The sequence below is a fragment of the Pristiophorus japonicus genome, chromosome 1 (genome assembly GCF_044704955.1).
Source record: "Pristiophorus japonicus isolate sPriJap1 chromosome 1, sPriJap1.hap1, whole genome shotgun sequence".
Lineage (NCBI taxonomy): Eukaryota > Metazoa > Chordata > Chondrichthyes > Pristiophoridae > Pristiophorus > Pristiophorus japonicus.
The window spans coordinates 249,870,205-249,894,707 of NC_091977.1; the positions used below are offsets into that span (position 1 = coordinate 249,870,205).

A 24,503-nucleotide genomic window follows, 5' to 3' on the forward strand; every position below is an offset into this window, starting at 1 on the left:
ATCGGCGGAGGCCTATAATAGGCCCAGCAGTCGTCGGAGGCGGGAGTGCGAGCAGCGGGTTATAAAGGCCCAGCCGGTGCAGCTGCAGCAGGGAGAGAAGGCAAAAAAGAAGTAGAAAGAAATCGAAAGGTGATGTCACAGCCAAGGGGGTAAGTGATTGGCTGGTGATTGGTGAGTAGTTTTTCTTTTTTTTTCTTTATCAGTAAGTAACCTTTAGCATTGTTCTACAAATTAAGTTGATCTCAGGGTCAAGTCATGGCAGGACAGCTCGGACACGTGTTATGTTCCTCCTGCACTATGTGGGAAGTCAGGGACGCTTCGTGTCCCTGACGACTACGTATGCAGGAAGTGCATCCGCCTGCAGCTCCTGACGGACTGCAGTGCGACACTAGAGCTGCGGGTGGATTTACTCTGGAGCATCCATGATGCTGAGAATGACGTGAATAGCATGTTTAGTGAGTTGGTCTTACTGCAGATAAAAGGTACACAGCCAGATAGGGAATAGGTGACCAACAGGAAGAGCAGTCGAAGGAAGGTAGTGCAGGGGTCCCCTGTGGTTATGCCCCTGCAAAACAGATATACCGCTTTGGGTACTGTTGGGGGGATGACTCATGAGGGGAGGGCAGCAGCAGCCAAGTTCATGGCACCGTGGGTGGCTCTGCTGCACAGGAGGGCAGGAAAAAGAGTGGGAGAGCTATAGTGACAGGGGATTCAATTGTAAGGGGAATAGATAGACGTTTTTGCGGCCGCAACCGAGACTCTAGGATAGTATGTTGCCTCCCTGGTACAGGGGTCAAGGATGTCTCAGAGCGGGTGCAGGGCATTCTGAAAAGGGAGGGTGAACAGCCAGTTGTCGTGGTGCATATAGGTAGAAAACGGGATGAGGTCCTACGAGACGAATTTAGGGAGCTAGGAGCTAAGTTAAGTTGGACATCAAAAGTAGCAATCTCAGGATTGCTACCAGCGCCATGTGCGAGTCAGAGTAGGAATCGCAGGATAGCTCAGATGAATATGGCAGGGGGATGGGAACCTATGCAGGGAGACAGAGGGAAGTAAAATGGGGGCAGAAGCAAAAGTTAGAAAAAAGAAAAGTAAAAGTGGAGGGCAGAGAAACCGAAAGCAAAAAGGGCCACATTACAACAAAATTTTAAACGGGCAAAGTGTGTTAGAAAGACAAGCCTGAAGGCTCAGTGCCTCAATGCGAGGAGTATTCGGAATAAAGTGGACGAATTAACTGTGCAGATAGCAGTTAACGGTTATGATGTAATTGGCATCACGGAAACATGGCTCCAGGGTGACCAAGACTGGGAACTCAACATCCAGGGGTATTCAACATTTAGGAAGGATAGACAGAAAGGAAAAGGAGGCGGGGTGGAATTGCTGGTTAAAGAGGAAATTAATGCAATAGTAAGAAAGGACATTAGCTTGGACGATGTGGAATCGGTAAAGGTGGAGCTACGGAATACCAAAGGGCAGAAAACGCTAGTGGGAGTTGTGTACAGACCACCAAACAATAGTAGTGAGGTTGGGGACATCATCCAACAAGAAATTAGAGATGCATGCAATAAAGGTACAGCAGTTATCATGGATGACAATCTTACATATTGATTGGGCTAACCAAACTGGTAGCAATGCGGTGGAGGAGGATTTCCTGGAGTGTATTTGGGATGGTTTTCTAGACTAATATTTCGAGGAACCAACTAGGGAGCTGGCCATCCCAGACTGGGTGATGTGTAATGAGAAAGGACTAATTAGCAATCTTGTGCGAGGCCCCTTGGGGAAGAGTGACCATAACATGGTAGAATTGTTTATTAAGATGGAGACTGACAGTTAATTCATAAAGTAGGGTCCTGAACTTAAGGAAAGGTAACTTCGATGGTTTGAGATGTGAATTGGCTAGAATAGACTGGCAAAGGATACTTAAAGGATTGACGGTGGATAGGCAATGGCAAACATTTAAAGATCACATGGATGAATTTCAGCAATTGTGCAAGCCAGTCTGAGTAAAAATAAAATGGGGAAGGTGGCTCAACCGTGGTTGACAAGAGAAATTAAGGATAGTGTTAAATCCAAGGAAGAGGCATATAAATTGGCCAGAAAAAGCAGCAAACCTGAGGACTGAGAGAAATTTAGAATTCAGCAGAGGAGGACAAAGGGTTTAATTAAGAGGGGGGAAATAGAGTACGAGAAGAAGCGTGCCAGGAACATAAAAACTGACTGCAAAAGCTTCTATAGATATATGAAGAGAAAAAGATTAATGAAGACAAGCGTAGGTCCCTTGCAGTCGGATTCAGGTGAATTTATAATGGGGAACAAAGAAATGGCAGACCAATTGAACAAATACTTTGGTTCTGTCTTCACGAAGGAAGACACAAATAACCTTCCAGAAGTACTAGGTGACCGAGGATCTAGTGAGAAGGAGGAACTGAAGGATAGAAGGATATCCTTATTAGGCGGGAAATTGTGTTAGGGTAATTGATGGGATTGAAGGCCGATAAATCCCCGGGGCCTGATAGTCTGCATCCCAGAGTACTTAAGGAAGTGGCCCTAGAAATAGTGGATGCATTGGTGGTCATTTTCCAACAGTCTATCGACTCTGCATCAGTTCCTATGGACTGGAGGGTAGCTAATGTAACACCACTTTTTAAAAAGGGAGGGAGAGAGAAAGCGGGTAATTATAGACTGGTTAGCCTGACATCAGTAGTGGGGAAAATGTTGGAATCAATTATTAAAGATGAAATAGCAGCGCATTTGGAAAGCAGTGACAGGATCCAAGTCAGCATGGATTTATGAAGTGGAAGTCATGCTTGACAAATCTTCTGGAATTTTTTGAGGATGTAACTTGTCGAGTGGACAAGGGAGAACCAGTGGATGTGGTGTATTTGGACTTTCAAAAGGCTTTTGACAAGGTCCCACACAAGAGATTGGTGTGCAAAATCAAAGCACATGGTATTGGGGGTAATGTACTAACGTGGATAGAGAACTGGTTGGCAGACAGGAAGCAGAGAGTCGGGATAAACGGGTCCTTTTCAGAATGGCAGGCAGTGAGTAGTGGAGTACCGCAGGGACCCCAGCTCTTTACAATATACATCAATGATTTAGATGAAGGAATTGAGTGTAATATCTCCAAGTTTGCAGATGACACTAAGCTTGGTGGCGGTGTGAGCTGTGAGGAGGATGCTAAGAGGCTGCAGGGTGATTGGACAGGTTAGGTGAGTGGGCAAATGCATGGCAGATGCAGTATAATGTGGATAAATGTAAGGTGGTCCACTTTGGGGGCAAAAACGTGAAGACAGAATATTATCTGAATTGCGGCAGATTAGGAAAAGGGGAGGTGCAACGAGACCTGGGTGTCATGGTTCATCAGTCATTGAAAGTTGGCATAGAGGTGCAGCAGGCAGTGAAGAAGGCAAATGCTATGTTGGCCTTCATAGCTAGGGGATTTGAGTATCGGAGCAGGGAGGTCTTACTACAGTTGTACAGGGCCTTGGTCAGGCCTCACCTGGAATATTGTGTTCAGTTTTGGTCTCCTAATCTGAGGAAGGACATTCTTGCTATTGAGGGAGTGCATTGAAGGTTCACCAGACTGATTCCCGGGATGGCTGGACTGACATCTGAGGAGAGATTGGATCAACTGGGTCTTTATACATTCGAGTTTCGAAGGATGAGAGGGGATCTCATAGAAACATACAAGATTCTGATGGGACGGGACAGGTTAGATGCGGGTAGAATGTTCCCGATGTTGGGGAAGTCCAGAACCAGGGGACACAGTCTTAGGATAAGGGGTAGGCCATTTAGGACTGAGATGAGGAGGAACTTCTTCACTCAGAGAGTTGTTAACCTGTGGAATTCCCTACCACAGAGAGTTGTTGGTGCCAGTTCATTGGATATATTCAAGAGCGAGTTAGATATGGCCCTTACGGGTATGGAGAGGAAGCAGGAAAGGGGTACTGAGGGAATGATCATCCATGATCTTATTGAATGGTGGTGCAGGCTTGAAGGGCCGAATGGCCTACTCCTGCACCTATTTTCTATGTTTCTATGCATTGCTGCAGTAATAGGTCACATGGTTTTTATGAGGAGCAATCTATATAATTATAGTGTTGAACTGAGCCGTGCATTTTTCTCTGCTTACATTTTTGCCTTTGTTTATGTTAATACTTGAAATTTACCCATTGATTGCTGGATGCTTTCGGTTCATAGCTAACAAATTTGCTTTACTGTGGGTGAAACTTGCTACTACAGGGAGTAGATGAGGTGAATGTGATAGATGCATTTCAAGGAAAGGTGGGGTAGATTAGTACATGAGGGAGGAAGAAATAGAAGGTTCTGCTGACACGAATCTCCCGATGGACGTCAACCCAGAAATCCGAGCCGGAGCTCCGACTCCGCTCGTCAGGACTGTCTGGAGTCGGTTTTGAACTCTCTACCTTCTGGCCCAGAGGCGGGAACGCTACCTCTGCACCAGATGCTCATTCTCTGCGTGAGTGATGTTTGTTCTTGGGACTGAAACTCTTACCCACTTCAGGCAGCCAACATCAAGCATACTCAGGTAAAACAGGCAAATACAGATCTCGCTCTACATTGCTCTGAAGTCACCTGATTTTTTTTGCTATCATTACTTTGAGACTTTATGAACAAACTGCAGACATGTTGCATTATATAGGATCTAGCATGTTGATTTACCTAAAATCTACAATTGTCGGGAGAAAGAAAGAACTTGCATTTATATAGTGCTTTTCAAGCCCTCGAGACACCCTCAAGTGCTTCACAGTCAGTGAAGTACTTTTGAAGTGTCGTCACCATTGTAATGTAGACAGAAACTAATCTAAAAGTTTCAGAATCTGCTGCGTGACACTCAAAAGAACAGAAGTAAGGTTAAGTAGAGGTTAAAAACAAATTTGAAGAATGCATTAACCAGTTATCCTTTTGTGAGATGACGGTTAAAGGAAGGGGAGGAGACTGCTTACTACTGTTCCAGCTCTCTAATCTAAGGAGACGAATGTTGCCAGCTGATATGAGGGGATGGTTAGTTGTTTACCATTTTAGCACTCGTCGTTTTCTTGCAGCATGTTGAAGACTGCATGTCGATCACTGAACCAAATTATGTGTGTTTAAATGAATAACGGCCGCCTTGTACATCTCCAATTTTATAATGGAATGTTAACAACAGATTGGATGGAAAATCTAGCCTACAAATTGGTACTTGAGTTGGAATGCAGCAACTTGATTTTGGCCTATGTGAGTGTTGCCCTTTGTGAGCGATTTTTGCTAATTTATTTTTAAGCTTTGTATTTTTTTGCTTAAATTGTATGTAAGATAGTAAGTTCTTTGTTTACTGGATATATTAAGCTTTCAGTTTCTGCCCTTTTTTTTCATTCCTTGAAAATTGTCTTATTTCCCTGGCTCCATATCAAATTTCTGACTGAAATTTCAACCTCTCTTGTTTTACATTGACCGAATAAGAAATGTTGAACTCAAAAGGATCAAGGATTTAAAAAAAAAAGTACAACATTCTATTTTTATGTAGCCAAATCTTACAGGGAGAAACAGGAACTTAAGTTGCACTGTTATATTAAACCTTAAACCAGTTTGCTTTCCAATATGTAGGATACGTTTCCTGGTTAATATCCTACAGAAGGCACAGCTCAGTTGTGATACTACCTGCTATGTTCAGTTTACCAGTTGCTCGGGTGGTAAGGGTGAAGGGAGAAGAAAGGGGGAAATCGCACTAATATAATAGCTTTGCAGTGGCAACCATCTTGCTTCCTCTTTTGGTTGGTAAAGTTCTAGTAGTTTCACATGGAAGTTAAAGATGTACTCCTTAGTATCATTAAATAAATCTTAATTATTTAACACGAGGGAGTGACCAAAATGCAAAATTGTGATTGTTGGTCCTTAGATCTTGGTTGTTAAACAGCTTGTTCAGTAATAGCAATTAATTAAAGTAGATCATTCAGGACGGGCACTTTTTCGTATGTCAAATCTTTTAAGTCTGTTGAATCGTATTACTTGATTTGTGCTTACAATTGATCTGCCTTTGCTTCTCCCAGTTTTCTCTCCATAATATTCCCATAATATTCATTCATCTTCCCAGTGTAATGAGGAGACGAGAATATCGAAATGCTCCCACTAGTTTAAAGACATGTGTTTATCAAAAGTCTTGTGTGTCACACATTTCTTGGCAGCATCATGCTTACTTCCTGTCACGCTTCACCTGTCACACTCTAGCCTAGTGACTAACTCTCAGTGAGTAACGCCACAGATGATCCGTTAGTGTGCTTATGGAGATGGAGACCTGCACAAAAGTGCAACTTTGGTTTGTAGGATTATTGTCATGTTATGAAATGATTAAAAATTGTACATTCATGATTTCTTTGAAAGTTTTTGGAGCTGACAAGCATGGGTATTTTTCAGCTGTGTCTTCACCTGCCAAGGCCCTAAGCTCTGGAATTCCCTCCCTAAACCCCTTTGCCTCTCTACCTCTCTCTCCTTTAAAACACTCCTTAAAACCTACTTCTTTGACCAAGCTTTTAGTCATCTGCCCTAATTTCTCTTTGTGTGCTCGGTGTCAAATTTTTGTCTTGTAACACTCCTGTGAAGTGCCGTGGGACATTTTACTACGTTAAAGGCGCTATATAAATACAGGTGCAGCGTCCAAAATCCGGAGTTCTGGAATGATCGGGATGCCGGGACGATCCGTGGCAGGGTCATCCGGAATCCACAAAATGTTCCGGAATCCGGACTGGACGACCCTGCTGACCTCGGGGCCTCGCCGCTGCCCGACCTTGGGCCTCGCCTCGCCTCACCGCTGCTTGCCTTGCCGCCCTTACCTCGGGGCCTCCTCACCAGCCTGCTCGAACACCTCCTTGGCAGGGCGGCCGGCCCGAACACCACCTTGGCGGGGCTGCCAGCCCGACAATCTCCATGGTGGGTCCTGCCGTCCCGACAACCTCCTTGGCGGGGCCGGCCCGCCTGACGACGATCTCCTCAGCAGGGTCCGCCTGATGACAACCTCGGCGGGGCCCGCCCGTCAACCTCCTTGGCGTCGCCGAATGGCCTGAACAGTTCTTTGGTGGGATTCCCCCACCCCCCAACGGCTTTCTGACATCCGAAAACTGGCCTCAGGTGTTTCCGGATTTGTGACGTCAGAAAACAAATCGAAAATCCGATTTTCGCCGACCATTTTAACATATTCAAATTCACTTTTGGAAGACTGAACTAACTCCGTGATACGCTCATTTACTTTCATTTTTATAACCTTTAAAGATGAATTTTGAGGTTATAGAAAACAATCTCAATTCATCGATTAAAGCATTATTTTCAAGCACAATTGAGAAGCAGTATTTTTATTTGGTGGTGGGGGGGGCGGAGAATTGCTGCTGATTGGTGAATGTAATGTATTTGCTTCATGGGGTCTTTGCTTAAGAATTCATAGCAACACATTGCTATTACGAACTAGTTGGTTTATTAGCAAAAGGTTCAACGATCACATTACCAGTTCAACTATTTTAGCTGCGATCAGTAATCAAGTGCCCCCTGATTAAAGGGGGCACATTCCAACATCTTTTCAAGTGCCCCCTTGGTTTTTTTTGAGGGCACTGAAACACAAATTGTACAAGTGCCCCCTGGCTAAAAGAGGGGGGACATTACCAGTTTATCCACCAGGCTCACAACCATCTACCGCGTCGTGAATCTCCCGAACCCAACTGGCTGGGGTTTTATTGAGTCTTGTGAACATCATGTGACTGGCTAAGCCATTCCCAACTCAACAGCTCAACAAACCTGCGAGCATCCTCACAGGTGCATACATTACAGTGAGGAACATTGGTGCTGGGAACAGAACATTTTTCATCCCAGTGCCCAGTGTCAGTAACAAGTATTTCAGCTTACATACAGCATGCTCTGCCTAAACAATGGAGGAAATTATAACCCCAATAAATGTGAGAGTTGGGGTAGGTTGTGAGGTTAAAGAGTTTATATAAAAAAAGTAATCCTGACCTGAACCCACCTCCAACACGCCCACTTCCAGGTTTAACGGGAGCGGGGCAGCCAACCCTCTCTCGGGAGGTGGTTCGCACATTTAAATGTTATGAGGCTGGCGTTGCCTCATGGTGATCAACCATTTCAAATTTATCTCTGGCTGGTCAGGTTTCTTGTGCCTCGGGGAACCCACCAGCTAAAGGAAGATGAGGACTGCTGGATCCAAAGAGGTAAGTACCTTTCCACTTACCTGCTTGATCCAGCGTCCCTGCGTCACCCATCCCCCGCAATCGGACCCGCCCCCTGCCCTCCAATCTTCCCCCGCCCCCAATCTTCTTCCAGGCCTCCCTCCTCCAGTCTTGATGCTCCACCGGCCTCGATGCTCCTCTGGCTCCCTGCCGTACCCCCAACCCCCCCCACCCCCAAACCCTCCACGCTCATCCTCCGGCCTCGATTCACCCCCCATCCCCCCTCCCTCCCTCTGTGGTCTAGTGCCACAGACCTACCTGCCCGCAGACATGCGGCCTATTCGCCATCTGGCTGGCTGCGGTTGGGAAACAGAGCTTTAAAATGTTAATCGGACATGCCCGTTAAATTCGGCAGGGCCTGTGGGAAACCTGTTTTCCTCGGTTTTCTCGCCCCTCCACTCCTGACCTGCCTCCGGATTAAAATCCCGGCCACTGTGTGCCAATCTCGAGTGCCTTCCCTATTCCACCAGTATAACTTGTTTTGTATTTCCGACACCAGCCATCCTGAGGTCTCCCTGAGTGAAGCTGCAATTAGAAGCATGGGTTAACACTATCCAAACTTGGTTCAGTTATTAGCAGAGGGGGCAGACTTCCACCTTAACTAGCCAGTCTGGATTTGGAACCCGATACGGAGATGTGTACACACAAATCACTAAAAGTAGCAACACAGGTCAATAAGGCCATTATTTTTAAAAAGCAAACAAAGCACTCGGGTTCATTTTTAGAGGGATTGAATTGAAAAGCAGAGAAGTTATATTACCTTGGTTCGACCACACTTGGACTCGTGTGAACAGTTCTGGTCTCCATATTATAAAATAGATATAGAGGTACTGGAGAAGGTGCAACAAAGATTTACTAGGATGATTCCAGAACTGGGAGGTTATATGTATCAGGAAAGATTGAACCGACTGGGGAACTTAGACTGAGGGGTGACCTGATAGAGATCTTTAAGATTATGCAAGGGCTTGATAGGGCAGGTGTAGAAAAGATGTTTCCACTTATGGGAAGACCACAACTCGGGGCTGTAAATATAAGGTAGTCACTAATAAACTCAATAGGGAATTCAGGAGAAAGTTATTTACCTCGAGAGTGGTGAGAATGTGCAACTCTTTACCACAAGGAGTAGTTGAGGCGAATAGCACAGATGCATTGAAGAGAAGCCAGATAGCGCATGAGGGAGAAAGGAATAGGAGACGTTGATGGGGTGAGATGAAAAAGGATTTGAGGAGGCTCATGTGGAGCATAAACACAGGCATGAATCTGTTTTGCCGAATGGCCTGTTTCTCTTCAGTAAATATTATGTAGTACTATGAAAGGCTCGGTATACTGTCCAGTGTTCACCTCAACATTGTAATTTTTTTAAAAGATTAATTTTTCCAAAGTAAGATCTCGGTTAGTGTTCCAACACTGCCCCCTGAATGTGTCAAATGTTTCCTGATCTACTGAACAGAATTGCACTATTTGTCCAGTCTGCTGCAAAATTATCCAATTGTTAACCGTGTTGGGGTGTTTCCTGATTGCATAATTTTAACATTCAGCCCCAAAGGTGATGAACATTCCATAAACCACGAACCCTCTAATTACATTACCAGACAGATATATCTGGTTAATGTTTTTGCCTTTATAGAATTTTGTAGTGTGCATAAACAGTAGAACATGACTTTGTAAAAGGTGTTCCTAAGAATTTACAGTATACAATTGTAATGGTAGTGTTGCCTTGAGTCAAATTCATGGCCAAGTATTGCATTGTTTTCAGTTAGATTTCATCTTCGTCCTGTAACGAGATAATGTATAGCTCGGAGGTTTTGATATAATGTATAGCACCCTCTAACTAGGAGCTATAGGGAGCTGTATTGAATGAGAGGGTCTGTGAAGGAACACCATCTTAAGCTCCTCATGGTTGTCTGAGATCTCCCCAAATAAATAGTTAAGTTGAACTAAGAGTGTTCAAGAGACTATAAAATAATACACGTCCTATGTACTTCATGTACACAAAAAGAACTGTTTAGTGGCAGATAATCCACTGAATGCAGTCCACAATATTTTTACACTGTTGCTTAATTTTTGAAGGTCGTCCCCTCGTTAAAGAATAATCAAGTCTCTGTGATTGTAAGTTGTTATTTTTTCAACTTGCAATAGTGCAGGAATGTCTGGCCATAGACTAGTCATTGGCAGATAAGTTGCTACCTGTTGCTTTCACATAAATAGTCTCACTGTTTTGTATACAGTGAGTCTTTGTAATATTCTTAAAGAAAACTTGGTTTGATATGGATTGAGACGTTTCTTCAGTATTTATAGAGAATACTATTTGTCATCCAAACTCGACAAGTGATGCATGCAACACATGAGTTGCGTTGGCTCCATGTCATACAAGAGTGACAAATAGAGCAGAGCTATCTAAATGTGCAATACGGCCCATGTACAGATTGTGCAAGGTTGGCTGAGTGCCAATTATTTTGGATTAGTGGAGGGCAAGAATTGAGAGCGTGTTTAGAGCACAACACAGACATAATGCCGGAGAGATAAAGCGCAGGCTGAAAATATCGTGGCCGAGTACATCGCAGTGGGAAGCTTCAGCTGGGAAAAGTGGAAAAAAAGAACAGTTTGGAACCACGGCTGAAGGAGAACAGCACGGAGGAGCACAGCATGTGGAAGTTTAAAAGCAGAATGGAAGGAGGCCAGTATGAGGCAAAGCTGCAATGTTAGCTGAGTAACTTTAAGTCCAGCTTTTGGAACAAGAGTAGATGCAGACAAGATTTGTTTTTTTATGTATTAATAAGGAACAGAACTTGGCTTGGACAGGCTTGAAAACAATGCAGGCAAATTCATGTGGGCCTGGAAGCATGTGGAATAAATCAATTGAAATATGCTTCCAATGTAAACTCTGCAGCACGTAAAGAAGTAAATTGATTTCCAGGGTACGCCTGCTGGCCGTGGAACAAGTAGGATGGTTCCAGTGTGGATCTGCCAATGAATAGCAAAAGTCCTGTGTGGACCTGCCAACAAGTAGCACGAGTTTAAAGTGCACCTGGCAGCTTGTGTGAAGAGTCCAGTGTCCGTCTGTCAGGAATTAGCAAGCATTTCACTGAAGAAAAGTGGATGTGGAATTGGATCATTTAAGAACAAATGAACGAGTGAAGTGATTAGCACTAACTTCTTTCCTGGAATTAAGATCAAGAAAGAAAGACTTGCATTCATCTCGTACCTTTTCATGTTCTCTGTATGTCTCAAAGTGCTTCACAGCCAATGAACTATTTGCAAAATGTTGTCGCTGTTACACAAGAATACAAGAACATACGAAATAGGAAGAGGAGTAGGCCATTTGGCCCCTCGAGCCTGCTCTGCCATTTAATAAGATCATGGCTGATCTGATCATGGACTCAGCTCCACTTCCCTGCCTGCTCCCCATAACCCTTTACTCAGTTATCTGTGCACAACAAGACCCCAGAAAGAGCAGTGAGATGAAATAATAGTTAATCCATTTTGGTGGTGTTGACCAGGTGTCTCCTAGCTTTCCTTTTAAAATCTGCCATGGGATCTTTGTCAACCTGAACATGCAGACAAATCCTTGGTTCAACACCTTGTCTGAAAGATGGCACCTCTGAAAATGCAGCTCTCCCCTCAGTATTGCACTCCAGTGTCAGCCTGGATTATGTGCTCCTGTCCCATTGCACAGCAGAAGTCAACCCATGCTGCACAGAAAATGGAGGATAGAGCTAATATCTGAAGCCATTAAAGTTGGTGTTGAGACGAAAGGGATAGAAACATAGAGATATAGAAACATAGAAAATAGGTGCAGGAGTAGGCCCTTCGAGCCTGCACCACCATTCAATAAGATCATGGCTGATCATTCACCTCAGTGCCCCTTTCCTGCTTTCTCTTCATACCCCTTGATCCCTTTAGCCGAAAGGACCATATCTAACTCCCTCTTGAATATATCCAATGAGCTGGCATCAACAACTCTCTGCGATAGAGAATTCCACAGGTTAACAACTCTGAGTGAAGAAGTTTTTCCTCATCTCGGTCCTAAATAGCTTACCCCTTATCCTTAGACTGTGTCCCCTGGTTCTGGACTTTCCCAACATCGGGAACATACTTCCTGCATCTAACCTGTCCAGTCCCGTCAGAATTTTATATGTTTCTATGAGATCCCCTCTCATTCTTCTAAACTCCAGTGAATACAGGCCCAGTCGATCCAATCTCTCCTCATATGTCAGTCCTGCCATCCCGGGAATCAGTCTGCACTCCCGCAATAGCAAGAACATCCTTCCTCAGATTAGAGACCAAAACTGAACACAATATTCCAGGTGAGGCCTCACCATGGCCCTGTACAACTACAGTAAGACCTCCCTGCTCCTATACTCAAATCCCCTAACTATGAAGGCCAACATACTATTTGCCTTCTTCACCGCCTGCTGTACTTGCATGCCAACTTTCAATGACGAATGTACCATGACACCCAGGTCTCGTTGCACCTCCCCTTTTCCTAATTTGCCACCATTCAGATAATCTGCCTTCGTGTTTTTGCCACCAAAGTGGATAACCTCACCTTTATCCACATTACACTGCATCTGCCTTGCATTTGCCTACTCACCTAACCTGTCCAATCACCGTGCAGGCTTTTAGCATCCTCCTCGCAGCTCACACTGCCACCCAGCTTAGAGTTATCTGCAAAATTGGAGGTATTACACACAGTTCTTTCATCTAAATCATTGATGTATATTGTAAATAGCTGGGGTCCGAGCACTGAGCCCTGCGGCACCCCACTAGTCACTGCCTGCCATTCTGAAAAGGACCCTTTTATCCCAACTCTCTGCTTCCTGTTTGCCAACCAGTTCTCTATCCACGTCAATACATTACCCCCATTACCATGTGCTTTAATTTTGCACACCAATCTCTTGTGTGGGACCTTGTCAAAAGCCTTTTGAAAGTCCAAATACACTACATCCACTGGTTCTCCCCTGTCCACTCTACTAGTTATATTCTCAAAAAATTCTAGAAGATTTGTCAAGCATGATTTCCCTTTCATAAATCCATGCTGACTTGGACCGATCCCGTCATTGCTTTCCAAATGCGCTGCTATTTCATCTTTAATAATTGATTCCAACATTTTCCCCACCACTGATGTCAGGCTAACCGGTTTATAATTCCCCGTTTTCTCTCTCCCTCCTTTCTTTAAAAAGTGGTGTTACATTAGCTATCCTCCAGTCCATAGGAACTGATCCAGAGTCGATAGACTGCTGGAAAATGATCACCAATGCATCCACTATTTCTAAGGCCACTTCCTTAAGTACTCTGGGATGCAGACTATCAGGCCTTGGGGATTTATCGGCCTTCAATCCCATCAATTTCCCCAACATAATTTCCTGACTAATAAGGATTTCCTTCAGTTTCTCCTTCTCGCTAGACCCTCTGTCCCCTAGTATTTCCGGAAGGTTATTTGTGTCTTCCTTCGTGAAGACAGAACCAAAGTATTTGTTCAATTGGCCTGCCATTTCTTTGTTCCCCATTATAAATTCACCTGATTCTGACTGCAAGGGACCTACGTTTGTCTTCACTAATCTTTTTCTCTTCATATATCTATAGAAGCTTTTGCAGTCAGTTTTTATGTTCCCAGCAAGCTTCTTCTCATACTCTATTTTTCCCCTCCTAATTAAACCCTTTGTCCTCCTCTGCTGAATTCTAAATGTCTCCCAGTCCTCAGGTTTGCTACTTTTTCTGGTCAATTTATATGCCTCTTCCTTGGATTTTACACTATCCTTAATTTCCCTTGTTAGCCACAGTTGAGCCACCTTCCCTGTTTTATTTTTACTCCAGACAGGGATGTACAATTGTTGATCTTTAAATGTAAGCTGTTGCTTATCCACCGTCAACCCTTTATGTATCATTCGCCAGTCTATTCTAGCCAATTCACATATCAAAGTTACCTTTCCCCAAGTTCAGGACCTTAGTCTCTCAATTAAATGTGTCATTCTCCATCTTAATAAAGAATTCTACCATATCATGGTCACTCTTTCCCAAGGGGCCTCGCACAACAGGATTGCTAATTAGTCCTTTCTCATTACATATCACCCAGTCTAGGATGGCCAGCCCTCTAGTTGGTTCCTCGACATATTGGTCCAGAAAACCATCCCTAATACACTCCAGGCAATCCTCCTCCACTGTATGCTACCAGTTTGGTTAGCCCAATCTATATGTAGATTAAAGTCGCCATGATAACTGCTGTACCCTTATTGCATGCATCCCTAATTTCTTGTTTGATGCTGTCCCCAACCTCACTACCACTGTTTGGTGGTCTGTACACAACTCCCACTAGCGTTTTCTGCCCTTTGGTATTCAGCAGCTCTACCCATACAGATTCCACATCATCCAAGCTAATGTCCTTCCTTACTATTGCATTAATTTCCTCTTTAACCATCAATGCTACCCAATCTCCTTTTCCTTTCTGTCTATCCTTCCTGAATGTTGAATACCGCTGGATGTTGAGTTCCCAGCCTTGGTCACCCTGGAGCCATGTCTCTGTAATGCCAATTATATCATATTCATTCATAGCTGCCTGCGCAGTTAATTCATCCACCTTATTACGCATACTCCTTGCATTAAGGCACAGAGCCTTCATGCTTGTCTTTTTAACACACTTTGCCTTTTTAGAATTTTGCAGTAATGTGGCCCTTTTTGAGCCCAGCAAAAATTATGTTCCCTGAAGCCTGTGCTGAACTTTGTTGGAACAGTGTGGGACGCCAGAGACCAGAGTTGGAATGAGAGGGGAAGTTAAAGTGACGAGCCACAGAGAGCTTGGCATCATATTTCCAGACGGAATGGAGATGTTCAACAAAGCAATCACCTGATCTGTATTTGGTCTTCCCAAAGTAATGGAGACAGTGAAAAGTGAATGCAGTATACAAGATTCAATGATACACGTGGATTGATGTCTTCGATGAAAAGAGTGCCTTTGTAGTAGTCTGGAAGGAAAGTGAATGTACAGACTTTGCAACTCCTGTAGTTGCATAGGAAGGCCCCATTGTCTGATTCAACAAGTACATATCCTGTAGAAATCGTGTCTGATTTCCAAACTAATACTTACGGATCTGAAAGGTGCACAATGCTGTACCATTGTGATGAAAAATAATACAGCATCACTGACATGCAGTTGTCCATTTTTGTAATTGTAAAGCATTTGTTCAGGAGCTGTTGATGTTTGCTTTGAAAAGTTGCAGAAAGGATTAAATATTTTGAGGGGTTGTCACAATTTCTCCAGGAGCAAGAGTTCATTGGCAAGGAGAGGGGTGTCAATGTTCACCCTACCCACCCTGCAGAAACCAGGCAGGTGGGCAGTTAAAACTAGCCGGTTCCAACCATTTCCCACCGTTTGTCATGCTAACCCGTAGGCAGATGAGGAAAGGAGTTGTGGGATTACTCAACAGCAAGAAACCTTGCAAGTTTGTTGGGGGGAGGTAAGATGATGCCGACCCTTGCTGCCTGATCAGACATTTCCGAATACCCCAAGGAACTCGATCGGGGCTTACAGAGAAGGCAGAAGTCTTGCCCAACCACAACTGAGGCTCAGTGTGCAAGTTTTCAAAAGAAAGCTTGTTTCAGATGGACTTAATAAGAGAATTGTTCTACTTCCCTAGGTTGGCACAGTAGGTGTTAGCAATGGGGAGCCCTTACCCCGATGTGGGTTTTTTTTGCTGGCTTCTTACACAGTCTGCATGAACAGCTTTAATCACACTTTAAGGATTTGCCCTGCATCAGTGAACTTGAATAGTGTCAACTGGAATCCACAAATAAATGGGACTTTCTCCTGCACAGGTGAAACGTCAAATGGAATGTGTTCACCCGTACGCTAGTGGTGTTATGGAAACACAAGGCCACAGAAAATAAAAAAATTCAGGGGAGAGCTAATGGAAGAAAATACTCTTAAAAGCCACATGCACAATATTTGCCATCACCTAAATCTTTCCGACTGCATTTTAGTGCCCTGAGCAAGCAAAATATGATTAGCAAAATATCTGAGGGCCTCAAAGGTAGCTTTAGACCAGCTGACAAGAAATGGTGACAAAAAAAAAATCTTGCTCTTGCAAGACCCTCGGACACATTATGGAAGGAGGCCAAGAGTGGAGCTGTTAATGTGGAAATGTGGAAATGCAGACATTGCCCATGAAATGCTGACTATCTATGTCAAATGCAGACAGTTAGACTGTCAAATGCAGACAGAAAACCCCATCTCCTCAGGAAACATAAAACTTTCAAGGTGATTAGTTATTCTTTCAGCCAGTTATACAGCCATATGACCAGGGATGGATCTTGCAGATAATGACCCAAGAACATACTTTAAAATGGAGTGAGGTAACATAATGATGTATTCAATTGTCTACTGGAAGCAAAGAAATGGTTTAAAATGTCATGCAGCTTTATGGCTGTATATGGAAAGTTTGATAGTACTGTAGAGAGCTTGGTAAAGAAAGAACAGGGTTCTACAGATAATGAAGGTTCAGATTGGAGAAGCATAGTTGCTGTCTTTATATATGCATCTGATTTTGTCGTATTGGCTATGGAGTAAGGAAGAGGGACAATTACATAACAGATTGTTATTGTCCATGCTAAACCGCAGGTTTTACGGTGCTCTGATCCTATGACCCAGAAATTGCTGGAATGTCGCATCTGGTGGTGAACGACATGAGCTCACCCTTCAAATCGCACTATATTTTCACCCCGAATTGCTGAAAATGCAAAATGTTAACAGCGCAGCGATGTCAGCGTTGCATTTGGGACCTCATGAATTTCGTGTGCAATGGTCTCGGTCCTTGACTTGTGAAATGAAAGGATAGAGAAAGAAACAGCCAAGGACGGAAAAGAAAATTCGAGTAAAATTAGAGAGAGAAATAAAGCGAGAGGAAATAGAGAAAAATGAAAAGTAAGAAAAAAATGAGGAACTCATTGCAACATAATTGTGTATGAGAATTATTGTATTGGTCCTTGAGTCAACGCAGGGTAGATGTGCAAAATGTACAAACGTCCCTGAGCCATGAAGTGTTGAACCACTATGACCATTATGATCAAGGACAGTGGAACTGCTTTCATATAAACCAAGGAAATGCTGGACGAAAAAGACCAAGATCCATCTGGGTCGCCTTCTACAATCCTGGTAGTTGCATGATGCAGTGTTAATGGAGTTGTTGTCTAATCATGGCAATCCGTCTCTATTAATTAGTCTACAACAGACCCAGACGTTGAATTATGAGGTGGAGAGCTTTGGCAACCATAGGTCCAAAGACACCTTTTTGCTCCCAATCATGCTACACTTGCCATGACATGTCTCAAATTACTCTTACTGTATCCCAAAATGTTTTCTGAAAGAAATCTGTCTCATTTGTACTTTTGAGTGTTGAAACAGCTTTGCATCCTGGAAATTACTGCTGTCTGACAGGAGAATGGATGGCAAGATTGACACAAGAATACTGCGAAGATATAAAAAAAATTAAATTTGAAACAAACCTCTATGAACAATTACTACATGCGAGAGTGAAACTCCACAGTTTACTTGTTTCCTTTCTGGGCCTCTAAGGGTGAGCGTTATGTCGGGGCTATCAATGACATCATTAGTAGGATCCTTACCACATGAATTACTTGCCCTCAATGGGTGCGGCGAGATTGATGTGCATTAACAGTGTAAACTAAGCAATTTCATGACACACAATTAGTTTCAATGGGGAGTCTCACGGTGAGATGGCAATTTTTTGGGTTTTGGCGAGGCTAACGGTGGAGCGACACAAATCGTCCAGCAATTTGTGGTAAATGGAACTCGTGGCATATCTCTTCACCACAAATTGCTGTACTATTTATGAACTAATAATGGCAACACCATTAACTCACCGTTATTTTTTCACTAATGTCTGGGCGATATGTTGGGAAGTGGCAAATAATTTACAAAGAATTTTGGGCAAAAAATCATGTGGACTGCCTGTTATATATGTTGCATGTTTCAGACCTTGAGAGTTAAATGCTCGTGTAATAATCAGCAGTACATATTACAGAAATAAGCTATATTGCATTTTCCTTGTACAACATTTGCAGTTTTTAACCAATGTTGCGTTTCCATATCATTCTTGGCATAGGGTTTGCAGGCAAGTTTCTGCTGACACTGGCTAGTGAGAATTATATTCAATGGTGAAGTATTAAGGAGCCTCTGTTGTCAAGTCAAGAGGAGAGAGAAAGCATTATCTGGCAAAGTTGGAGGTGAAAATGCGCATTTGTGGCTTCCTGGAGAGTACTTCAGTAAACTGGGGGCATGGAGTTGAGTGTTAAAAGTAAACACTCAATACTTCATTTTCATGTAAAACTTCAACATTTTCTAGATGGTTCAAAGTGGATTATTGCATTAGAACATTGACTAAACTTCAAAAATACTTAATTGGCTGTAAAGCACTTTGGGACGGCCTGAGGTTGTGAAAGGCGCTATATAAATGCCCGGCTTTCTTTTTAATTGCAATGGCTTAGAACAGTTTAACTTGTTACTGTAGCTCTTACAGCACCATGTACTGTGTGGAACTCGGGAGGGACTTAGGAGTACTAGAAATGGCAGTGGAAGTGTAATAATGTGCTGCGAGGCGCAGTAGCTGGTGATGGGTTCCCGCCCATAGCTCCCCGCCCTCTGGAGTTTCCTGAATTAGATCAAGTTGTGACATTCACCCGATCTGAAAAGCATGCAGATGCTTGTTATGCAGGTTTGCCTGTGCAGAAAACTGCAATGTGGGTGCAGTACTAGTGGGTTGGCCAGCATCCATTTCATGTGTCCCTGCTTTCAAGGTTGGCAGAGAAATTTTGGGAGATGAAGGTTGAATTGTTCAATCCCACATCCCCGCTCCACCCCCACCCCCTCACCACCCCACCAAAAAAAATCTGTTGTAAAAATTGCGGGATACTCCACGTTATGGTGTTGTCTTTGATAAACTAGACTCTACCACTCGATGCTGTGTTCTCAGTGTTGCCACCTCCTGAATTTTGTGGCTGGATTTATCCGCTTTGACATATTAGTGCTAGTTGTATTGTCTGGAACGTGCCGTCAGACAACCTAGTAACACCAAGGAAAGCTGGCTCGGTAGCCAGTGCAGGACAATGGTCTGTACAGGAGAAATAAAAGTCGTTAAAAGGTCAAATATTTATAAAAGATCTACTCAATTATAAATATAAGATAGTCCCTAATAAATCCAATAGGGAATTCGGGAGAAACTTCTTTACCCAGAGAATGGTTATACAGGCAGAGCGTCTGAAATCCGGAAACCTCAGGACCGAGGCCGTTCCAGATTTTGGGTATTTCCAGATTTTGGAACGTCTTTCCGACGTCCCGAATCTGGAAACGCCCGGGCCGAGGTAAGGGGGGAGGGGGTTGAGGGCGCAAATGACTGAACTCCAGTAATGGTCCTTGGATGCTCCATTAATCTGAATTTATCAAGTACCATTGCAGTAATTAGCCCACTGCAAGTGAGGAAGCTAATTTGTTGTCTGCTTGCAATTTCTAGACCCCTGTCATTGTTTCAGCTCTCAGTATTATTGTAATGCGTGAGACAAAATTGAGATGGCTTTTGGTTCTTGAAAAATGTTTCAAAGTTGCAAATGCATCGATTTTTAAAGGAGGGGTGGTCCAGTGGGGAGGTTCCGGCAGCGGAGTTGACGGCTGGGAAAAACCCGCGTAGAAGATCTGCAAAAAAGTAACTTAAAGTTTTTATTTTTTAATTCTTTTTCAACGATTTAGTAGGTTTTGTGAATTTTTAATAATGACAAATTTTTTTTTTTTTTTTTTTTAAGTGTTTTTCTCCCCCCCCCCGCCCCCCCCCAGGGCCCAACTCATACCGGAACATTTTTTTGATTCTGGACGACCCTGCCAAGGATTGGTTCGGATTCCAGAACATTCTGAATTTCAGAACTCTGGATTTCGGACACTCAACCTGTAAAGCAGAACTTGCTACCACGGGGTAGTTGAGCCGAATAATATTAAGTGAAAGCTAGGTAAGCACATGAGGGAGAAAAGAATAGAGGGTTATGCTGATGGGGTTAGATGAGGTAAGATGGGAAGAGGCTCGCATGGAGCATAAACACTGGCCAAATGTACTGTTACTGTGCCGTATATTCTATGTCAAAAAAAGAAAAAATAGGGGCATGTGGTTTTGACGACCCTCCCGTGGGAGGCACACATGAACTTTTGGTTGCTGGAGATTGGTGAAGAGCACCAGAGTAAGTCGGTAGTGCATCTTACTTACCTGTATGCTTGATTGTTGGCAACGTCCCATTTGAGAACTCGTTGCCTGGGCCATTTCCTGACAACTTATAATATTACGGGAAATGCAGTATTGTTGCGACTTGGCGAGTTGAAATCAGTGGGAAACTTTGTGAGAAGATGCGGATCACACTAAACATGGCTTTAATCAGACTCTGCTCTGTGCTCATTGTTGATGCAAGTGCTTACCAGAAGGAAGTTCTGGATCTGTATCGACTCTGGATCAGTTCCTATGAACGGGAGGGTGGCTAATGTAACACCACTTTTTAAAAAAGCAGGGAGAGAGAAAACGGGTAATTATAGACCGGTTAGCCTGACAACAGTAGTGGGGAAATGTTGGAATCAATGATTAAAGATGAAATAGCAGCGCATTTGGAAAGCAGTGACAGGATCGGTCCAAGTCAACATGGATTTATGAAAGGAAAATCATGCTTCACAAATCTTCTGGAATTTTTTGAGGATGCAACTAGTAGAGTGGACAAGGGAGAACCAGTGGATGTGGTGTATTTGGACTTTCAAAAGGCTTTTGACAAGGTCCCACACAAGAGATTGGTGTGCAAAATCAAAGCACATGGTATTGGGGGTAATGTATTGACGTGGATAGAGAACTGGTTGGCAGACAGGAAGCAGAGAGTCGGGATTAACCGGGTCCTTTTCAGAATGGCAGGCAGTGACTAGTGGGGTGCCGCAGGGCTCAGTGCTGGGACCCCAGCTATTTACAATATACATCAATGATTTGGATGAAGGAATTGAGTGTAACATCTCCAAGTTTGCAGATGACACTAAGCTGGGTGGCGGTGAGCTGTGAGGGGGTGCTAAGAGGCTGCAGAGTGACTTGGACAGGTTAGGTGAATGGGCAAATGTATGGCAGATGCAGTATAATGTGGATAAATGTGAGGTTATCCACGTTGGGGGCAAAAACACAAAGGCAGAATATTATCTGAATGGCGGCAGATTAGGAAAAGGGGAGGTGCAACGAGACCTGGGTGTCATGGTACATCAATTATTGAAAGTTGCCATGCAGGTACAGCAGGCGGTGAAGAAGGCAAATGGTATGTTGGCCTTCATAGCCAGGGGATTTGAGTATAGGAGCAGGGAGGTCTTACTTCAGTTATACAGAGCCTTGGTGAGGCCTCACCTGGAATATTGTGTTCAGTTTTGGTCTCCTAATCTGAGGAAGGATGTTCTTGCTATTGAGGGAGTACAGCGAAGGTTCACCAGACTGATTCCCAGGATGGCACGACTGACATATGCGGAGAGACTGGATCGACTGGGCCTGTATTCACTGGAGTTTAGAAGGATGAGAGGGGATCTCATAGAAACATAAAATTCTGATGGGACTGGACAGGTTAGATGCAGGAAGAATGTTCCCGATGTTGAGGAAGTCCAGAACCAGGGGACACAGTCTAAGGATAAGGGGTAAGCCATTTAGGACTGAGATGAGGAGAAACTTCTTCACTCAGAGAGTTGTTAACCTGTGGAATTACCTACCGCAGAGAGTTGTTGATGCCAGTTCATTGGATATATTCAAGAGGGAGTTAGATATGGCCCTTTCGGCTAAAGGGATCAAGGGGTATGGAGTGAAAGCAGGAAAGGGAACTGAGGTGAATGATCAGCCATGATCTTATTGAATGGCGGTGCAGGCTCAAAGGGCCAAATGGCCTACTCCTGCACCTATTTTCTATGTTTCTGTGAAGTTCAGTACTTTACTTTGTGAATATTTATAAAATCGCCTGATGAATTCCAGTAGGCAGCACAGTGTTTGACCCACAACCCAAGGGGCCAGATTCAAATCTCGGGCTTGATCCTTTGCTCCTATTACTGGCCAAGCATCTCCACCTTGACTAAAGTGAGGAGGAACAATTGGTTAAACTAGGCCGATTTCTGCCAAGGTTATTATGTATCAGCCAGTAACAGGGCAGCACTGATCGTGACCATGAAAGATGTGTTGGCTTAGACTGCAGCCTACTCCTGACTGACTGAAAGAAGGAAGGAATATGTGATGAGTGTCTGTAGTGGGAGAAAATCTTTCAAATCAGTCTTAAATATGAAGTGTGAAAACAGAGCGATAGATTTTCGACTTGCTGCTTCGGCATAAGACTAGTGTTGTGGGTCAGCTGCCTGTTACAGAAACTGTGTGGTTTGTACTTCCGTGGAGCCGCAATGCCAGTTTCACACAGTGGCAGCAAGGTGAAAATCCTGCCGCATTATGTTTCAAAGTTTAGCGCCACTTCTTTTTAATTTGCCTTTATTTTTCTTGGTTTGCAGTTGTGAGGTGAAAAAGAAAGTTTGCCCACCTTCACAAGATGATGGCCTGCATTACGGTGACTGATGTGGACACCGGATCAGTCCCACTCCAAAACGGAGACCTTCATCAAAGCTCACGGGCACCCAAACAGACTGGAGCGGGACTGCGAGTGAACCTTTATCCCATCCCTGGCAAACCAGATGACAACTGCTTAACCTTTCCGCCAGGTGAATATGTCGCGGAGGAGATCTGCATAGCTGCTGCCAAAGTCTGTGGTGAGTGTACTTTGGATATTTTGCCTGCATGTACTTGCTTGGTGTTTTTGTATCGTTGTGCAGGTTTTTTTTGTGCCTCTCTGTTTCTTTCGTAACAGCGGACCAAAAGGAATTTTCACTTTATGCTGTGTGTACTTCCCTCTCTCGGAATAGTCAAGCGTTGGGGGAATTTCCGTACTTGGGTTTCCTAAAAGACCCAATTCAGAAGGATCCTTTATCGGCATCTGTATCATTCTGTATTCACCCTGTTACCACCAGATATTTACTTGGTGCGGGTTTAAAATTGCCAACCCTTAACTAAACTCTTGTGTTTATAGGCTGAGTACGTTAGACTGTGGAGGACTGAACAGCCATCAGTGATTTGCTGATTAAGAGGATTCAAATATGCCTCTTGACGTGTGTCTTGCCTCCATCCACCCTTTTTCTCTCCATCTCTTTTGAAAGTACTGTTTGATATTGGGGTTTGATTCCCTGGGAGTTGTAGGACTTGTTCCTACAGATTTCAGACACCAAGACTTATAAGAACACTGAGACCACAACAAAGGTTTGAGTTTTCCAATACAATAGAATTATTAAAAGTATCAAAAAGACTATAAGTTCCTTAGTTCAACATTACTGAGTACAGGGTTAAGAAGAAACTGCAAAATCTTTAACTTAACACTGTTGAATACAGGTATAGAAGTATCAAAAATAAACTACAAATTCTCTAGCAAATTCCTTCCCCGCAATACATATGGGTCTAGTTATCTGGTTTATGTACAGTTCCTCTCAAGTGATCAATTCGAGTCGGTGTAGGTTCCAAGAGTTTGACTGGCCGGGTCAATAACACCTCACTTGGCTCCTTCTTAAGACTCAAGTTAGCAGTTCTTTGTTTTGTTCATATACACTGCATAGCATGATTCTTCCTCGTGATAGCCTGGTGTCCAGTTTCTGTTTGGCCAGAGATAACATACTCCTTTTGCTGGTTGGCCAATTCTGACGTCATAGGCATGCTGTTTGCCTGACCAGATGATTTTATCAATGTTTTTGCACTCATTACCAAGGTTTTTGCACTCGTTTGAAACAATGTTCTGCACATCACTCCATTACCAACCCACCCCCCCCACCCCCTTTTGCTCAGCAGTCTCTAGCACAAGCCTTCAGTGCTGATCCTCTTGACCCATCATGCTACTGCTCTGCTAGCCTGATCTCTGTATAGTTCCACTGTAACAAATACGGCTGCTATCGATACTTTATTGGATACAGTGGCATCATAGAATGAAACAACAAAGAAAGGAAGACTTGCATTCATATATTGCCTTTCACTACCTCGGGACATCCAAAAGTGCTTTACAGCCAATGAAGGACTTTTGAAGTGTAGTCACTGTCGTAATATAGGAAACGCGGCAGCCAATTTGTGCACAGCAAGCTCCCAGATAATGACCAGATAATTGTTTTTTAGTGATGTTGATTGAGCAATAAATATTGGCCTT

General features: G+C 43.6%; 1 protein-coding gene across 7 annotated transcripts in view; it reads left to right on the forward strand.

Moving 5' to 3' along the window:
- LOC139269514 (tyrosine-protein kinase JAK2-like) overlaps positions 1-24,503 on the forward strand; it is a 375,442-nt gene that overhangs the window by 182,633 nt on the left and 168,306 nt on the right. For 3 of the 7 annotated variants that reach the window (XM_070888377.1, XM_070888376.1, XM_070888382.1), the window contains exon 3: positions 22,777-23,031. In XM_070888377.1, coding sequence (XP_070744478.1) covers positions 22,815-23,031 — 217 coding nt within the window. In that variant the 5' untranslated portion in view covers positions 22,777-22,814. Of the gene's footprint in view, positions 1-5,029; positions 5,242-11,944; positions 11,969-17,784; positions 17,801-22,679; positions 22,699-22,776; positions 23,032-24,503 lie in introns of those variants that run through there. The other 4 variants (XM_070888378.1, XM_070888379.1, XM_070888380.1 and 1 more) reach the window with 4 other exon arrangements.